The sequence below is a fragment of the Camellia sinensis genome, chromosome 4 (genome assembly GCF_055761805.1).
Source record: "Camellia sinensis isolate YWXY chromosome 4, ASM5576180v1, whole genome shotgun sequence".
Classification (NCBI taxonomy): Eukaryota; Viridiplantae; Streptophyta; class Magnoliopsida; order Ericales; family Theaceae; genus Camellia; species Camellia sinensis.
Genome location: NC_138964.1, coordinates 197,736,953 through 197,755,314, shown reverse-complemented (window position 1 = coordinate 197,755,314; position 18,362 = coordinate 197,736,953). Strand labels below are relative to the sequence as shown.

The window sequence follows — 18,362 nt, the reverse complement described above, 5'->3', positions numbered from 1 at the left end:
CATAATAAGAAAGAGAAATCCATATTCTGTATGATTTAGGATTTGCCAGATGACTGGTGTTGTGCAGCCAAACCACTGGAGCATTTGTAATGTCAGGCATTATTTTGTCTTGCTGAATTACATCACACTGCACTTAATGCGCGTGAGGCACAAGATAAAATCCTCTTTTTATTGATTACTCAATCAACACTTGGCCAAGCTTTGCTTTTGCTGCTAAGTCATACAACTTGTGTATTAATATGGGTTACCATTCTGTGTGCGCTGCTTCAGGGCCCACCATAAACTATATTCCTTGATCATCATCTTAATTGCCAAGCTTTCCTACAAAAATAAAATTATTTTATTAAATACATAACTAAGCACAACTTGAGGGAATTAACATAATAAAAGTATAATAATACCCAATTTTGAATGTGCAAGAACTGAATCTAACTTGACATTTGAATGTACCCACCTGTGGAAATGCAGGCTCTTTGCAATGCTTATTGTGGTGAGACATATGGGTCTTCAGATTTCAGTTTGCTCGAAAATGTGAGAGATGCAATCTTGAGGATGACATATTATTGGTAAACATGTGATTTTTATTTCGTGAAAATCTTTTGTTCTCTAGGCAATATATTTAGGTTCTTTGCATAAACGAAGTTGTAATCCTTTTCAGGTACAATTTTATGCCACTTTCCAGAGGCTCTGCTGCCGTGGGGTTTGTAGTTTTGCTTGGATTACTTCTTGCTGCTAATATGGAGTTCACTGGGAGCATCCCTGAAGGTTTTCAGGTGGATTGGGAAGCAATTCTGAACTCTGATCCAAACTCCTTTGTGGATTCCGTGAAAAGTTGGTTGTATCCATCTCTCAAGGTCACCACATCGTGGAAAGATTATCCTGACGTGGTATCAACTTTTGAGACAACGGGATCTGTTGTTGCTGCCCTGAGCACCTACAGTGATTGAGAGCATCCTTAAGGTGAGGGAGCATTTAACATCCTTAACAAGTCAGATGAATGCATTCGATCATGAAAATTTTCTATTTAAATTGGATTTTTAATAAAGAAGAAATGTTATACAAACAGAACTGCGAATAACATTGCAGCAAGGTTTTTCTTTTTTATCAGACCTTATTTTTAAAATAAGTGTAGCTGTATGCGCAACATCATTTGGCATGAAATAATTCTGTTTAGAAATTTGCTTAAACATGTGCAAACACAGTGGTGTCATTGCAGAAAACTGAGTTTATGACAAACCGTCAGTCAGTTCTTGAAGCCCTAATCTTGGGATATCTTTGTTTAAATGCCATGCAAAATTGAAACTTAATGGAATTATATTGTTTGTTTTGGAATTACGAAGATCCCCTTTTACTTAAATATTCGGACTTTTTCTCAGAATTTAATTCTGTGCAGCATATTGTCAGCAGCAAGCAAGCAAGCAACATTTTCTGGTCGGTGATCCACTGTGGATCAGATTACTCTGGGTCTTAAACCAATTGAGAGATCAAGGTATAATTGTGTTATTACATGTATGCATGTTTGAATACATTGTTTTTATGTAGTGCTTCAGGATGAAATTGCACGTGTATTTCTTTGTTTGATTCCCCTTCCTCTTCCCTTCAGTAATTGTCTCAGATTAAGGTTTATATATACATCATGTCATAGATGGAAAATTTTACTTGTTTTTCATATGGGATCTCTTGTCAATTGTGTGATATGCATTGCTTTAATATATCCAACAAGTTCATAAAATTCAAGCCCAAAAAGGACTACAAAATAAACATCAATGACAAAGATTTTACTGGATTTATTGGTAGTATCCACTTTCAAAAAATCTTGTCTGTTCATATCCAATTTTGTGATTGGTTTGTGTTATTTAGATTTCTTCTACTCATTACTAGGGGTGTTTGGTGTGGCTTTTTTTGGCGGTCTTATAGATTCTCTAGCTTTGGAAAAGTTATTTTGTGCTATTTGGTTAAATTTATTTCAAACAATTTCAAATTCTAATAATTTATTTTAATCCAAAAAAATTAATTTTAGAAACTGTCTACCCCTTGCTTTTGCTTTTGATTATCAGCTTGTGTTTTTGGTATGTTAATTTACGATTATACATTTAGAATTTTTTTTTAAAAAAAATAAAAATAAAAATAGAAAAAGACCCAAATAGATTGTGGATTAATTTTTTATTTTTTATTTAATGAGAAATGTGGGCTAGTAATGAATAACAAAAAAAATAACAGTTTAGTTCAATTTACGACTAACAAAGATTAATTTAATTTACAATTAGTAGGGATAAAAAAGATATTTACATATCAAAAAGTTAGCACTGTTGTTAGTACCATATAAATTAGTTTGGACTTTCCAATTTTTAACTTTTTTTATTGCAATAATAATCTCAAATAAAATTACTAAAAAGAAAATTATTACTTTTAGGACAGTCCATCTCACAATTAAACTTGCGCACTTATTATATCATGAATTAGGATTCATAAGAGCATCTACTTCCATCACCATCCATTCATCTTTTTCACATATCACTTTTAAAATTTATCCACCCTCAAAACTTGAAAAATTCTTTGGCAGCAATATTTCAGTGGTAACAGTGGCAACCATTTGACTGCCTATATTTCTCCGACAATGACAACGAGTGAAAGTTTTTTTAGTAATCACAACTCCATAAAACGAGAGGAGTACAACAATAAAAGCTTAGGGTCCCGTTTGTTTTCAGAGGTAGAATGGATGAGATTTATAGTGAGGTGATTAATAGTGAAGGGATTAAGTAAAATTATATTTGTTTTGATGATAGTTGTTAGTGTAGGAATTGTTAAATTATTTTTATATAAAATAATAAAACAAATAAAAAAATATAAAAAATTAAACATTAATATTTTAAAAAAAATTCCCAACATATAAAAAATAAAAAAATTTCTAATCCGCTTACTATTTTTCTAATATCATTTCTACCTTCTCCTTCTCAATCCTCCTTCCAAGGCCTTTACTAATACCAAGTAGGGATGGCAATTTGAAATCGGCCCGACGGGGACCCAACCCCCCGACCCCGATTAAAGCGGTTTTTCCTCGAAAAATATCTCCTACGGGTCGGGGATGGTACTAAAAAATAAAGCCCCGATGATTTTCAGGCCGGGAACGGTGATATATGTTTCACCCCCGGCCTCGACCCCGTCCCCGTTAGCCCCCCGAATCAAACTTATTATATATGCCCCTTAATAGTTAATATATAACCCTCAACTATTCTATTCTGTCTCTCTCTCTCTCTCACTCTCTCTCTTCCCTCTACACTCTCTCACTCTCGCACCTCTCCTCTCTCTCACTCTCGCATCGCACCTCTCCTCTCCGCCTCCTCAATGTAGCCGTCATTGTCCGCGACGCCAGAGTCGCTGTCCACCTTGTCGTCGTCTCCACCGTTTGTCTCCTCCTCAACGCAGCTTTCACCTCTGTCGACTCCGCCGTTCGCTCTACCTCCATCGCTGCCCTCTCTCAGATCTATGTTGATCTCATCCGATCTACGCCAATCAGCCGTTTGCCGTCGCCAATCAGCTGATCTACGCCGATCCCCTCCGTCGTTCTCTCTCTCTGTGTATACATGTATGTGTATGTCTCTATGTGTATGTATAATGCATGTGTGTGCTTGTGAATGTATACATGTGAGTATGTATGTATGTATGTATGTATGTATTTGTTGAATGTTGTTGAATGTCTCTGTGTTGAATGTATACATGTGAGTATGTCTTTGTGTTGAATGTTGAAACGGATTTGGATCGGGGAACTTTCGGGGTCAGGGAAACCTAATCCCCGTTGGGGGCGGGGACGGGGACCGTGATAGGTTCCCCGTCGAGATCGGGGCTAGGGACGAGGAAGTATTGGCCATCGGGGATCGGGGACGGGGAGTAGGATCCCCGGTCCCGCCCCGCCCCGCCCCGCCCTGTTGCCATTCATGATACCAAGGGATTAGGAGTCCCCTCCCCATCTCTCAAAACAAACACCCCATTTAGTAGTCCCACCTCACTATCAATCCCAATCCCTTCCCTATAACCCCAAACAAACGGGGCCTAGAAGAGGTTCATAACTTGAGGTTGTTCTTAGTTCAAAGGAAATTGGTCTTATAAAGGTAAATTTCTTTTAAAAAATTGATAAAAATAATAAAATATGTTCGTCATTTTTTCAGGGCCGAACTCCCAAACATATGATTGAAATTCGGGAATATAGGCCCGAACATTGTTTATTTGTTCGGAAAGGCATTCTCGAACGAATAAGTAATGTTCGGGAATGCCGGTCAGAATATGAAAATTTCTTAACACATTGAACAGTCAAAATTGTTAACGTTTGCAGAAGTTTTCATTTTTTTAAATTCGGGAATACAGGTCCTGAACATTATTTATTTGTTCGGTAATAAGTAATGTTCAGGAATGCAGGTTCAAACATGAAAATTTCTTAATATATTGAATGGTCAAAATTATTAATACTTGCAGAAGTTTTCATTATTTCAAGTTCGGGAATACAAGCCCGAACATCGAAATTTCTTAACACATTAAATAGTCAAAATTTTTAACACTTGTAGAAGTTATCAGAAGTAGCCCAAATCTATTAGCAAGTTCAAAAGTTATTCCTTCATGCATAGCTTTGATAATATTGCTGTGTAGTTCTTTGCTGAGCTCATAATTTTATAAAATCTATCAACAAAACCAATCAAACCAATTATTATAATTTTTTTTCTTACAGGAGAAGAAATTATTACGAGAAAACTAAGAAATTATGTATATATATATATATATATAGAGAGAGAGAGAGAGAGAGAGAGAGAGAGAGAGAGCATATCAACTGTGACAATAGTGGATGAGATAGCAGAGACAGTAATCACATTGGCTCTTTTTCTTTTTGGTGGGCTTTGTTAAGGTTATTTGAAAGAAGGTTTTTTTTTTTTTGGGGGGGGGGGTGTACACTTAATGGATGGAATGTTTTTACAAGAATAATTTTGGTATTACTTGAGACGGAAATTTTTTTTTGAGGGTTTCAAAATTTATAAGTGGGGGCCCAAAGAAATGGAAGATCCAAAATAATTCATCAAATGCTAATAGCACCAGTCAAAAGTTATTTCATAACTTATTTACCAAACACAATTCAATATTTAAATTTATAATTTAGTAGTTATATTAAACAAATTAACAACTTTTAATTAAAGATATAATTTACAATTTATTAAGTTAAAATGTATAATCTATTTTAACAGATACACTAAACACTTTCACTGTCTTCACTCTTCTTCTAGACATACTCATTGAGAACAACATAAAAATAATTTCTTACTCGTCAAATACTCAAATTCACCTTTGGCACCACTCAAAATTATTCAACATTCCTGCTCTATCAACAAAGCAATTTACCTCTTCACTCCAATTCACATAGTTTATTGTGTTCTTAGGGTAGATGATGACCTAATTCACCTAGTTAGACAATTTACTAATTAAATAACAGTAGTGAGATTTGTTGCTTTTTATTTTTTTATCTTATACAAATTTTTGTATGATTCGTGGAAGATATTGTATCATGATTTATCTTTTTATACTGTGAAAAGGTGAGATCTTAAGCTATGTGAGAGAGTATAAATTATTTTCATATTGGTGAAAATGTGAGACTTTGAGTTTTGTGAGAGAGTATATGTGGGACGACAGAATATTATACATACTTGAAAGATTAATTAAGCCAAAATTTGTGTGCTAAAAAAGCATGTAGTAAACCTAGTTACCTAGAAAAAGTGTGGCTCTTATTGAATTGGTATATTGTAGGATTATGCATAGGATGAACTTAATGATAGTAGTCTCGAGGAGAATGAGAACATGATTTCAGGTCTTATGGTTCGAGCGTTTGAAATTGATTAAAATGAAAAAGTGATTGTTTATTATCTATTTTAGTAGGAATTATATTTCCAAATTAAATAGTAATAGTCCGATTCTCCTAATCTCCATGGAAATTTCACATTTCAAGAGAAATGTTAACTATTCAAGAGAAAAGACAATTAAACCCACAATATTTTCAATTTTATTATAGTTTTCATTGGAAAATTCTTAATGAAATCAAACACTTAACTAGCATCGATGGACAAATTTTACTATTAGTAATGTGATTCTCATTCCACTTTTAAAGATCACCTACTCTTGTCCCCACCAAAACATTTCCAGCTGTAGAAGAAATACCGTTAAAGGAAAAAAACAAACCCAAACACGCCAGAAAATAATCAATTAATTGATCATTGCATTTTGCAAGATAAAAGGTCGTACTGAGTTTGAATCGTGAGTCGTCACTTGGTGATATCTCTCTTTAATGAGTATGCAACCCTAATAATAATATTAGTTGTTGGAGTTGGGGACCCCACATGGCCTGGAAATTTGGTTTTCTTTTTTTTTTTTTTTTTGCTATTTTAATTTGATTAAAAAAATTATATATAGTTGATTGTAGTTGATTTGATGATGTAAGAAAAAAAAATTAAAATAACTATGGTTCAGACGCGATATTTTATCTTATTAACTATTTTAACATATTTTGTTTTTATTAACTATTTTAACCAAAAAAAACTACTTCCCAAACAGGGCATACTCTGTTTCTTCATGATCCACACACACAATGACTACAATTACTAATCTAACTTTTGTTTGAAGCTCTGGACCCTGTTGTGCATGAAATAGTCAAAATTTTGAGAAATTCACCCCCCACTTTATTTTGGAAAAAACTATATAAATTAGGGTAAATTACACTCACCTCATGTGTGGTTTAAAAAAAATATATAACAATTATAGTAATTTTTTTTTCAATATGAAATGTGACTGAAATTAATATATATAAATAAAGATATACATTTTTTAGTTGAAAACATATGACAGAATTATTTTTTTATTTATATGACTAAAGAATTACTAATGAAAAATAACCTAACTATTGTGTGAATTAAAATTTTATAGGAGAGTAATATAATTATATTAAAAGTATGAAATTAATTATATTTCCTTCAAAACTTAAGGGAATGTGAGTCATTTACTTTATGATTTAAGAGAAACTTTAGTAGTGTGTCATTCACTATGCTATTGTTAAAATTTAGCATAACGGACACAAAAAATCTATTCAGACAAGATATTATTCATCATACTATATATAGCGTGATATTATTTATTGTGTCAAATTTGACACGATAGGAACATTGTGCCAAATTTCTAATCATGTCAAATTTTATCACAATAATGTTTGCCTATAGATTTTTATAATTTATTATATTATTCTAAAGAATATTTGGCCACACGTTTTTATTAATAAATTAATATAAAATTTAAAATAATATTTTTTAAAAAATAATTATTAATCTTCATATTAAAATAATTTTAACTCAAAATAATTTTTGACATCTACTGTACACATTTTTATTGAATTTTGACCCAAAAAAAAACTACAATGGAACATAAGTTAAAATTGATGAGATTAAGAATAAAGTGAGATCTTATCTAAATCTCAAAGACGAATTGTGTAATTTATCATAATACAGTGATATTAATAAGGGTTGATAGTCCACTAGGTTATCAATAAGAGGAATAAAATATCAAAAAAACATTAGAATTTCCATACAATTTGTACACATTCTTCAAATTTTTACAAATTGGCTTGTTCAGTATAATGTTATGTTTACAAATCTTCTTTTATATTTACAAATTTTGAAAATTATAAACAAAAACTTATTTTGTGTCTATTTTAGATTTTGAAAATTTGTAACATTTCAAAAAAAAAAAAAAAATTCTACATTTCTGTACCCAAAAAAAAATAATAATTTCACTTGTTTAGGAAATAAAAACCCTTCTTCTCACACCCCTTGTGACTATCCCCACCTCTAGCAACTATCTCTTGCAACCTATAACTCCTTTTGGTTGCACCTAAACCATATTTTACTTGCAGTTAGGACTATGTAAAATATCGTCAAATCTGTTAAAATCGCACCGGTTTGCATCAATTTGAACTGTTCTAACCGCTAATCACGGGTTAAATTTTAAAATTTATAATTCGCCTTTCAAACCGTTCCGCTTTGTTATAATTAATACATATATATTTTTTAACCTCCAATAAAATATCAATGTAAGAATGAATGTGAGAGAGATTTAAGATATGAAATTTATTACAAATTAATAGTTATATATATGAAATATATTATGTAAAATTACTTTATGTTATATATATATATATATATATAATATTATACAAATTATTGTTATATCTTATGTAAATATATGATAATTAGTTAGAATATGTTTCAATTTGTCAATCCGTCAAAAATCGTCCAAACTACAATTTGACAATCCGCAAATCTGCCAACCTGTTATTCGGTTTGTAATTTTACTCTCAAACCGCCTAAACCATACTGCGCACACCCCTACTTCCAACAACCATCTTATGCTTGTAACCACCTTTGACTATCATCTTTAGGGGTGTTTTGGGCTATTTTGAAAACTTGGCTAAAAGTTAATTTTTGGCTTTTAATGTATTTTGAGCTATATTATCTTTCTATTTTTACACATTTTTCAAAATTTTTTTTTTTTTAAAAGTCCGCTTTTAACCATCTTTTTTACTTTTTTTTTTTTTGGTTTATTTTCAACTTTAATGATTTTTTTTTTTAAATTTCAAAAAGTTTTAGGTCTCTAGATTCAGCTCAAGACGAATCGAAAAATTATAATATTTTATAAAAAAATTCAATTTTTTTTTTGAAAAGATAGAAATAAACCAAAATAAGCAAATTTTTTTTGTTTATTTTCGTCTCTAATGATTTTTTTCTAAAATTTTTCAAAAAAAATAGACATTTTATATTCGTCTTGGCAAAATGAACAAAAAAAGTTTTAAAAAAGAAAAATTTGACATAATTTTTAAAAAATTTCCAAAAAAAAGAAGCAATTTTTTTTTTGGGGAGCCAAAATGGGCCTTAATGACTAGCTACTAGGAATGACAACAGGTCGAGGGGGCCAAGGATGACACTTCTCGTCTCCAATTCCCGAAGATAAAAAATCCCCGTCCCGATCCCCGATGGGAAACCCATCACCTCCCCCGCCCCCCTAACGGGGATTGGGTTTTCTCGACCCTGAAAAATCTCCGGCAGATCTGTTCAACACACACACACACAAGAACAACAACAAAAAAATTTAATCTGTATATGGATAGATTTGTTCATCAATAACAAATCTAGAATGACAGATTTGTTCATCAACAATAGATTTGGACAGATTTGTGTATATAGACAGATTTTTTCATCAACAACAATCATCAAAAAATTTAATCTATATATGAACAACAATCATCAAAAAAAAAAAAAAAAACAGATTTGTTTATTATACACACACACACACATATATATATATACAATCAAGATGGAACTTGTGTGAAAGTAACATATATATATATATATAGAGAGAGAGAGAGAAAAAAAAAAAAAGAGTTGGGCGTTGATTCCTCTATCGGCACTGGTACCGGCACCGACGAGTCCATTGATCAAGACATCGGACCACGATTTGTTTAGATCGGTGGCTTCATGGTTCACGGACCACGATCTGTTCAGATCGGTGGCTTCACGGTGGTGGATTTGGATGATGATGATGATGATGATGATGATAAGAAGAAAGAGAGAGAGAGAAATTTGAATGAGTGAGTGAAAAAGAGAAAGATGAGAGATGCGGTCTGAGCGAGTGAGTGAGCGAGTGAGATGATATTAGGGTTTGGTTTTTATATATACATATGGATGGGTAAAATAGTAATTTCACTTCGGGGACTAACGGGGACGGGGATAGGCCAGGTACGAGGCTAGGACACTTATCCATATCTCTGGTCTGAAATTGATCGGAGATTGATTTTTGAATACCATTCCCGTCCCGTTGGGGATATTTTTCGGGAAAAAACTGCTCAAATCGAGGTCAGGGAGTCGAGTTCCCGTCAGGCTGAGTTCAAATTGTCATCCCTACTAACTACTAGTGTTCAAAATCCTATTTGGCACCGCTAACCGTGCCCTATTAGCAACAACTACTTTCATAAACGGTTTTTGATGGCCAACAATAAAATCTTGCCATTATTACTGGGGCTTCGTTTAAAAAGTGGTTTCATTTTTGGGAAATTTAGTTAAAATTCTTCTATTGGACCATTGTTTGGTGAAAATGATAGTCTAATTTATTTTTTTTCATAAACTCCCTAAGGAGAAAGCACATAATTGAGTAAGGACAAAGTAAAATATATATTTTTTCCTCCTTTCTTTCTTGGATAATATTGTCAGAGTAATATGTTAATATCAAATAGAGTAATTATCAAACAAAGTAACATGTTATTGTTGCTGTTTACATCAATTTCAATGGTAATAATTTTTTTAATAAAAAATTTCACACTCAACATAGATCTTATTTGATAGATCTTGATGAGAGAATTCTAAAAATATTAATTTTATTAAAAACCGACATCTACATTAAAAGTTATATTATTTTAAAGTTTAATATTTTGATAATATTAATATTTGTTGGACTTTTCAAAAAAAAACTTTTTGTATTTGTCCTTAATGCATTAAAATTTTATTATGAGGGGGGTTTTGACCAAATTCCTCTTGATTTTTTAATTTTTTAGTTATTTTATTTGAGATTAAAAATCTCATATGGGCTAGGCTTTTGAATTTTTTAATTTTTGTGAGAGAGAAAAAAGTGAAATAATTAAAATTTAAATGTAATATTTTATTTTATTGATTTTTTAACTTATTTTATTATTATTTTTGTTATTATTTTAGCCAAAAAAAAAAACAACAATGATTCATCCCACTAAAAATATCACCACTAATAACACTAATGCATTAAAAAAGTATTAAAAAAAAAAAAACACAACTCCAAAACTAAAATATCACATCATTAATAACGGGATCCACTGCCACCTAATTAGTGGGAGTACTAATTAGTACTCCCAAGCATTTTTCAAAAAAAAAACTCCTTTAAGGTATCTACAAACGAATTCTATATTTGACTGTCACCAACAACATTTACCATCACTTATTTTCAAATTATAACAAATTAAATTTTAAAATATATATAACAAACGATTTTTGTTTTTAAATTTTAACAGAAAAACATATTTAATTTTTTTTATATAAAATAAAAACAATAAATAAACTGTAAAACTTACCCAACACCACCTTGGGATCTTTTGAGAAAAGGATAAAAAGTTAATTTTTAACTTTTTTATTCATTTTAAATCACATTATTTTTTATATTTTTTACTCACAAAAGATAAAATAAATTATAAAAACAAAAAAATTATTTTTTTACCAACTTTTTCAAAACACTCCCTTATAATACGACGTTTATTTTTGCAATGGCCCATCCAAACCTCCTTTAAGAATCCTTATGCGTCTGATCTAACTCTATTTATTTTTATTTATACTGTTTGTTCTCCACAACACATTGATTTAAAACTCTAACCACTACTACAACTACTTTACACTACTGTCATTCTCTCTCTCTCTACTTTCTCTTTCTAGAAGAAGCCATGGCTCGGAACCCTGCGTTCGCTTTTGCATTTCTGTTCTTCATAGTGTCCGGCGTCGGAGCTCAGTCTCCAGCTTCGTCTCCGACCAAAACTCCGGCGGCTACAGTGACTCCTTCCTCACCTCCTGCGACGGCGCCTTCGAAGCCTACATCTCCGGCTCCAGTGAACACGCCTTCGAAGCCTAAATCTCCGGCTCCCGTGACAGCTCCAACTTCCTCACCTACTAAATCTCCAGCGCCTTCGAAGCCTAAATCTCCGGCGCTTTCGAAGCCTAAATCTCCAACTCCTGTGACGGCTCCAACTTCAGCCCCGCCTACAGCGATCTCAGTTCCTCCAGCTACGGCTCCGACGACACCAACTGTTCCAGCTCCTGTATCATCTCCGCCAGCCAAGACACCAGTGAGCTCGCCACCGGCTCCGGTTCCGATAAGCTCTCCTGCTACGGCTCCGGTCACCACGCCAGCCGTTTCTCCGGCCACCGCGCCAGCTGTTGCTCCTCCGGTGCCGGCTTCTTCTCCTCCGGCTGTGGCTGTTTCATCGCCGGCTCCGAGCAAGAAGAAGACTAAGAAGAAGCACAATGCACCTTCGCCGGCACCGTCTTCAGAGATGCTCAGCCCTCCTGCACCGCCGAGCGAAGCCCCTGGTCCGAGTTCTGACTCGATCTCGCCCGGTCCAGCTCTGGCAGATCAGGTGTGTACTCTATGCTCGCTTATCTTTTGTTCATTGCTTCTAAAATGCGACTTTGTGCCAAATATACATCCAGATCTGCATTGAAAGTTACATTTCCATGAAAATAGTTGTTTGTTTATCTTCAAATTCGTGTTGAGCCATTGCTCTCATGGGCACGTAAACACTTGAGAACGGTGCAGTGTGTCGGTTTCATAGCAAATGGTGACGATGTCCCTCACATAATTCTAGGCTGTGTTAGGAATTGAGTAAACATTTAAAAGAGAATAAAAAAATAATTAAAATGTAATTATATTTTATTTATATTTTTTATTTTTTATTTTTAAATTTTTGCTTAAATTTATTCATGGAACCTGAACACAATTTTAGACCGCAAAAATGCTTTAGACCACTAATTAGTGGTGGCTCTAATAATGTGGCAGTGGGTCCCACCCACTGCTACATGTATTTTGTGCTTTTTTTTTTTTTTTTTTTAATTGCCACCTCACTAGTGGTGGTATTAATGATGGTAAATTAGTGGTCTATAGCATTGTTCTTTTAGACCGCTTGCCTTCTAGGCATGTGAGTTGAGGCTCCAATTACATTTCCTTGAGGCGTTGTGATGACAAACGCGTCAATTTTTTTTCTTATTTTCGCTTAAATTCTTAATTTTAAATTTAATTATTTTAATAGTACAATTTCACATAATTTTATCAATAACTTTAACAGCTTTAGTACTCGATCCTTATCAATCAATGTTCTTCCAATTTTTCTTTATTAAAATTGAAAAAATTGAATGAAATACAATTGCATGGATAGTTTTGTTTCCGCCGACAATTAAGTGACATGAATGTGTTGTCCACGCGCCTTCATAGTTTGTGGGGCTTCTTCTCTGTTATTGTTTGGGCTGTGAACAAAAACAGCTGAATCCAAACAAATGTGGAACTCAAAATATTATGAAATCGAGTAAAAACTAGTTGTTGCAGAACCCGAGGCAAAGACAGCTATAATAATGGGAGGGAGAGGGCAAATGAACACGGATCAGGTGCATGATAGCACAGTGACATTATTCTCACCGTCTACTTTTAGTTTGGTAGATCTAATTAATTAAGCGCAATTACATCTGGGTTGATATTTTGATTTTTTAATTATTTTAATTTGGGATTAAAAAAAATTGTTTAGAATAGGTTTTTTGGCTTTTTCAGCTTTTGTGAGAAAAAAATAAAATGATTATGAATTGAATGTGACATTTTATCCTATTTATTAAAATAACATATTTTGTCATATATGAGTATTTTAACCCAAAACATCTTCCCAAACAAGCTCTAAATATTTCTTGGATTTTTTTGGGAAAATTTTATCTGTATGTAGAATGGATTGAAAAATCTTTGGATTTTGCCCTATGATAAATATATGCATATGCAGAGTGGGACAGAGAAGTTGAAGTGCATGCAGATGGTGGTCGGAAGCTTGGTGTTGGGATGGGCTGCCTTCTGTTGGTTGTTCTAGACTAGTCTTGGTTACTACTCTCTCTCTCTCTCTCTCTCTCTGTCTCTCTTGCTTCTTTTTTATCTTTTATTTTTTATTTTTAAATAATTGATGTGTCCCCATGTTTACTTTTGTATAATTATTCATTGGCTTGATTTGGATCTTATGTGGGTATTTATACACATTGGCTTTGTAATATTAGGAGTGTTTGGGTCAAAATTACATTTAAATGGGGACAATTTAAAATATAAGTTTTTATGGAAGTGCAAGTGAAATTTTATTCAGATTCGGTGCATGTAAAAATTATGTCATAAAACATAGTTTTCATTTGCAGTTCTATAAAAATACAATTATTTTGTATTATTCCTATTAAATATAATTTTTACCCAACAGTTTGAGGGAAACCATATGATTTTTATATTGACTGTTGTCTTCCCTTTGGACCATCCAAGAGCACTAACATTTTTCTCATCCTTACCTTTATTTGCGAATGATTTGGCATATTATGTATAAGGAAGATCAAAATAATTGTCTCTGTTATGAAAGTTATGAAGGTTGTGTTTGGCTTATGTATTTGTGAAGAAATTTGAAGAGAGAGAAAAAGAAAATGGAAATGAGAAATGAAGTAAAAATATATATATATATATATATATAATTGCATTACACATTGGCGTGTTTGATTGGGAGGATTGGAGGGGGGACTATCCACTATTTGGATTACAATCCAAATAGTGTTCCTTATCCGTCGTTTGATTTTTTTTTAGTCCGCCGGACATGGAGTCCGGCCGGATTCCATGTCCCCCATATGGGGGACTATTGTGTCCTAGGGGGTGGGGGGTGGGGGGGTGGGATAGAATGTGGAGGACTATTCACTGTTGGGATTAGATGCGAAAATGACCATTTTGACCCTCTACTATTTAATTATGTATTATATTTAATAAAATTCAATAAAATTTAAATGTCTCAATTTAAAAATAAAATAATTTTATTTAATTTTTTATTGATGTTTTATTTATTTAAATTTTTAAAATAATTTTTTATAGATATTTTATTGATGTTTTATTTTAAAATGTTGTTTATAATTTATTTAATTTCATTATTTAAATTTTAATATGTGTTTTATTTAAAATTTATTTAAAATTTTAATTAAAATAATAATATAAATTTTTTATACAGGTTATACAGTATTTTATTAAATCAAATTTAGTGGTTATTTATTTATTTAATTGTGTAAAAAAATAAATTTATTTAATTGTGTAAATAAACAAACACAGTAAAGTTTTGCATGTAAAAAAAATAATGATTTGTTATACAGTAATGATTTAAAACAAATTTTATTGATATTTTATTTATTTATTTATTTAATTTAAAAAAAATGAATTTATTTAATTTAAAATAATTAAAATATTAAAGATATGTTTAATATTGCTATTACTTAGTAAACAATTAAAAAGGGTAAAATAGTCTTTTGTTCATTTATCCTATCCAGTCCGTCCAACCAAACGTTGGATTCACTGAAAATAGTCCTATCCAGACATCTAATCCCATGAAAAAACAAACACAGGATACATATCCAATCCGACCAAATAGTCCGGGGGATTCACAGTCTCAGGACTCAAGTCCGATGGATTCTAATCCCCCATTTTCCAGTCTGTCCAATCAAACACACCCATTTGGTAATAATTTAAAGATTCAAACACCAAAAAAAAAAAAAATTGGCACTATTTACATGGAGTACTGTTGTCATTTCAGCATGTCTTTTACTTTAGAAACAGAAGTGAACGAAGCCGCAGGACCTCCTTCCTACGTTCAATTCTAAGTACTCTACTCAACTCTCAGCGGCTATGATGGAAGTACTTTGATTGATCGGTGTCGCTTCTTCTTTAACTTGTTCCATTACTATGAGAAGTATATAATTAATTTAAAGAAATCTAAAATTGATTGAGAAAAATTCCAAATAAATGTATCCAATCCATATACCAAACCGTATGATTAGTAGTAAAACCCATTGTTTATGTGATGTTTAAGAGATAAGTAATGACTAAGATCATCTCCAACATCATTTATTTTATCAAATTTGAGTAAAAATTTCATTTGATATCCAGCCCTTCAATCGACAAAAGTAATCTTTCCTCACTTTGAGTATGCTTTGCTTTGGGTTTTCTAGCACTAAGCAAATGACTGGGGAATATCTGGCCAGTCGTCCGGTTTTGCAAAATCAACGGCACCAAACAGTGAAATACTGAAAGCTCTAGACATCTTCTATTTCATGAAATATTTTTGATATTCTCAATTTGATACCTGTTTGATAAAACCGTTGAAGTTGAAAAAGTATTCATTTTTCATCAAATTCAAATTTAATGATGAATTTGATATAGGATTTGAGATGGTCTAACAAATTTGTTGTACAGTGGTATGACCCAACTCTAATGAATAAGAAGTTGAGGATTCAACTCTCACAAGTTGTGTGGATTTGGTATAGGGAGGCTATACGTTTTAAAAAAAAAAGAAAAAAAAAGCAGTGAATAATGGGGAGACCAGTACTTTTGTACTAGTCTAATAGTAAGAATGTGACATTCTTTTTGGCATGAAATGTCCGAAAGCGAACAATAATTTTTTAGCAATAAGATGAGGGAATCTATTTACTTCCAACCGCAAGTCATTCTAAACCCGTAGGCAAAGTAAAGAAGAAAAAAAGTGAATGCGACCCAACATGCTTTTATCAATTTCCATCTCATTTTATCCAAGGATTTTTTTTCATTCGCTAAGAGATTAATTATAAATAAATAAAAGTATATTAAACGAAATGATTATGATTCAATATCACATAACTAGAACCCCAATAGCCTCATATAATGAAAAAAACACACACTTAAACTTGACAAGTAGTACATGAATAATTCAACAAGTAGCAGCTAGAGCCTAAACAAGTCCGGGAAAGTAATATACAACTTAAGTTCAACTACTCTAAAAAATAACAACCGGGAAAGTTATATACAACTCAAGTTCAACAACTACTCTAAAAAATAACATCCAAGGAATAATCAATCTTTATTTTATCCTTTAACAAAAAATATAATTTTATCCTCAATTAGCTGCACTCTTTACTAGGTGACAATCAACTTAATACAACACATTAACACATTTTATTTTTTTATTACAATTTTATCTTCATTCTTAACCTTCCAAACCGAACCCTTACCCCACTCCACCCACCACCTGCAGCCACCCTTCCCAACCTTTTCCTCCTTCGCCACTTTCCCAATCCCTTCTCCCACGAACGGTGTCCCTCCTTAGCACCCTCATCTTCCTCGACAACCCTGCCCCTTTCTACCTCCGATACCCATCCACCCACCAACCCACCCGACCTTAGGCACCACCACCTTCTCACCTTCTTCATCATTGTCGTGAAGCCCTAGTCACGCCTCTCCTCCTACGAAATTTTATCTATGAATCTCTATCTATCAATCTCTAAGAAATTGTTCCTTAATGAATATTTTGATTAGAATGTGCTTGTTCCTTTTTTAACCTTGAGATTATGGATTCAAGTCACAAAATAACTACTTTGTGCACTATACCAAAAATAAGATGTGTACTCAATCTTTTCCTTTCCAAATACATATTAATGTGTACTAATTTAACGTGATTTTTTAATGTGTTTATTCCTTTTTCATAAAATTTAGAATTGAACTTTACCTTCACCATTGGCTTTTAGATACACTATCGTGATTCAATCTCCCCCTTTCACCAATTAAAAACTTTGGCAGCAACCTCTGCAATGCTTTTATTGCTATTTTATGGCCTCCATCCACTTGCTACTCACTTAATTGCCGAATATAGTGATCTTCACAAGTCCCTCCATTACCATACATTGTTTGGATTTTAACTCTCATGTCGGCCCTGTTTGGTACAGCTTAATTTCAGCTTATTTCAGCTTTCAGCTTAATTTAAGCTATTTTGATGTGTTTGGTTTAGCTTATAGCTTATAGCTTATAGCTTTGTGGAAGTCAGAAAACAGCTTATTCTTTGAGTGGGGCAGGAGATGCTTTAAGAATAAGCTGGAAATCAGCTTAAGCTGAAAGTTATAAGCTATAAGCTGTTTAGGCATAAGCTATAAGCACTTTCCCACAGCTCTACCAAACGGGGCCGTCATCTCCTCTCATCTTTTTTCAGGATGGATAAATATTGTAATGTTATACCTCATTAAAAATTATAAAAAAAGAAAAAAAAAAGCCACTACTGACATTCTCACAATTTTTTTGGATTAGCCTACAATTTTAGATTAGTCAAATTCTAACGTGAATAAATTCACTTTTATGGGGATTATTAGGCAGGCCTGAAGCCAGATGTCCCCATATTTTGAGCACTGCAAGGTGCTTAACACTAACTCATCATGTGGCTCAAAGGCCTACGACCTCGTCCAAGCCTGCATGGCCCATTGGCCTTTTCCCTGCCTGAGCCCGTGCCCTGGGCGGGCTGAAAACAACTAGAAGATATATTAAAACTCCAAAAACATGACAGAGATGAGTGAGAAAGTTGTGTCCAGTTTTGTCATCAATTTTTATGTTCCTATAGACTTTGGTAAAGGGCACAGCCCACAAAGCATCCGACAATGGAAAATCTCCAGAGCACAGGTTTGCATTAATATATATACAGAGAGAGACGGAAAGACAAC

At 32.8% G+C, this 18,362-nt stretch overlaps 2 protein-coding genes across 3 annotated transcripts in view; both read left to right on the top strand.

Annotated features, from left to right (window-relative positions):
- Positions 1–1,669, top strand: part of LOC114303131 (suppressor of RPS4-RLD 1) — a 33,110-nt gene extending 31,441 nt beyond the window's left edge. For both annotated transcript variants that reach the window (XM_082867297.1, XM_082867298.1), the window contains 3 exons: positions 469–566; positions 659–960; positions 1,394–1,669. In XM_082867297.1, the coding sequence (XP_082723423.1) occupies positions 469–566; positions 659–947 (387 nt within the window). In that variant the 3' untranslated portion in view covers positions 948–960; positions 1,394–1,669. The remainder of the gene's footprint in view (positions 1–468; positions 567–658; positions 961–1,393) is intronic.
- Positions 1,670–11,319: 9,650 nt separating this feature from the next.
- Positions 11,320–13,971, top strand: LOC114303126 (uncharacterized). The gene is made up of 2 exons (XM_082867296.1): positions 11,320–12,223; positions 13,625–13,971. Exons 1-2 carry the CDS (start codon positions 11,534–11,536, stop codon positions 13,706–13,708), a joined length of 774 nt encoding a protein of 257 aa, XP_082723422.1. The 5' UTR covers positions 11,320–11,533; the 3' UTR covers positions 13,709–13,971.
- Positions 13,972–18,362: the final 4,391 nt, after the last annotated feature.

Coding starts and splice junctions, on each gene's coding strand:
- LOC114303126 (XM_082867296.1), top strand. CDS start 11,534: ATGGCTCGGAACCCTGCGTTCGCTTTTGCATTTCTGTTCTTCATAGTG. Junction 12,224..13,624: donor GTCCAGCTCTGGCAGATCAG/GTGTGTACTCTA, acceptor ATGCATATGCAG/AGTGGGACAGAGAAGTTGAA.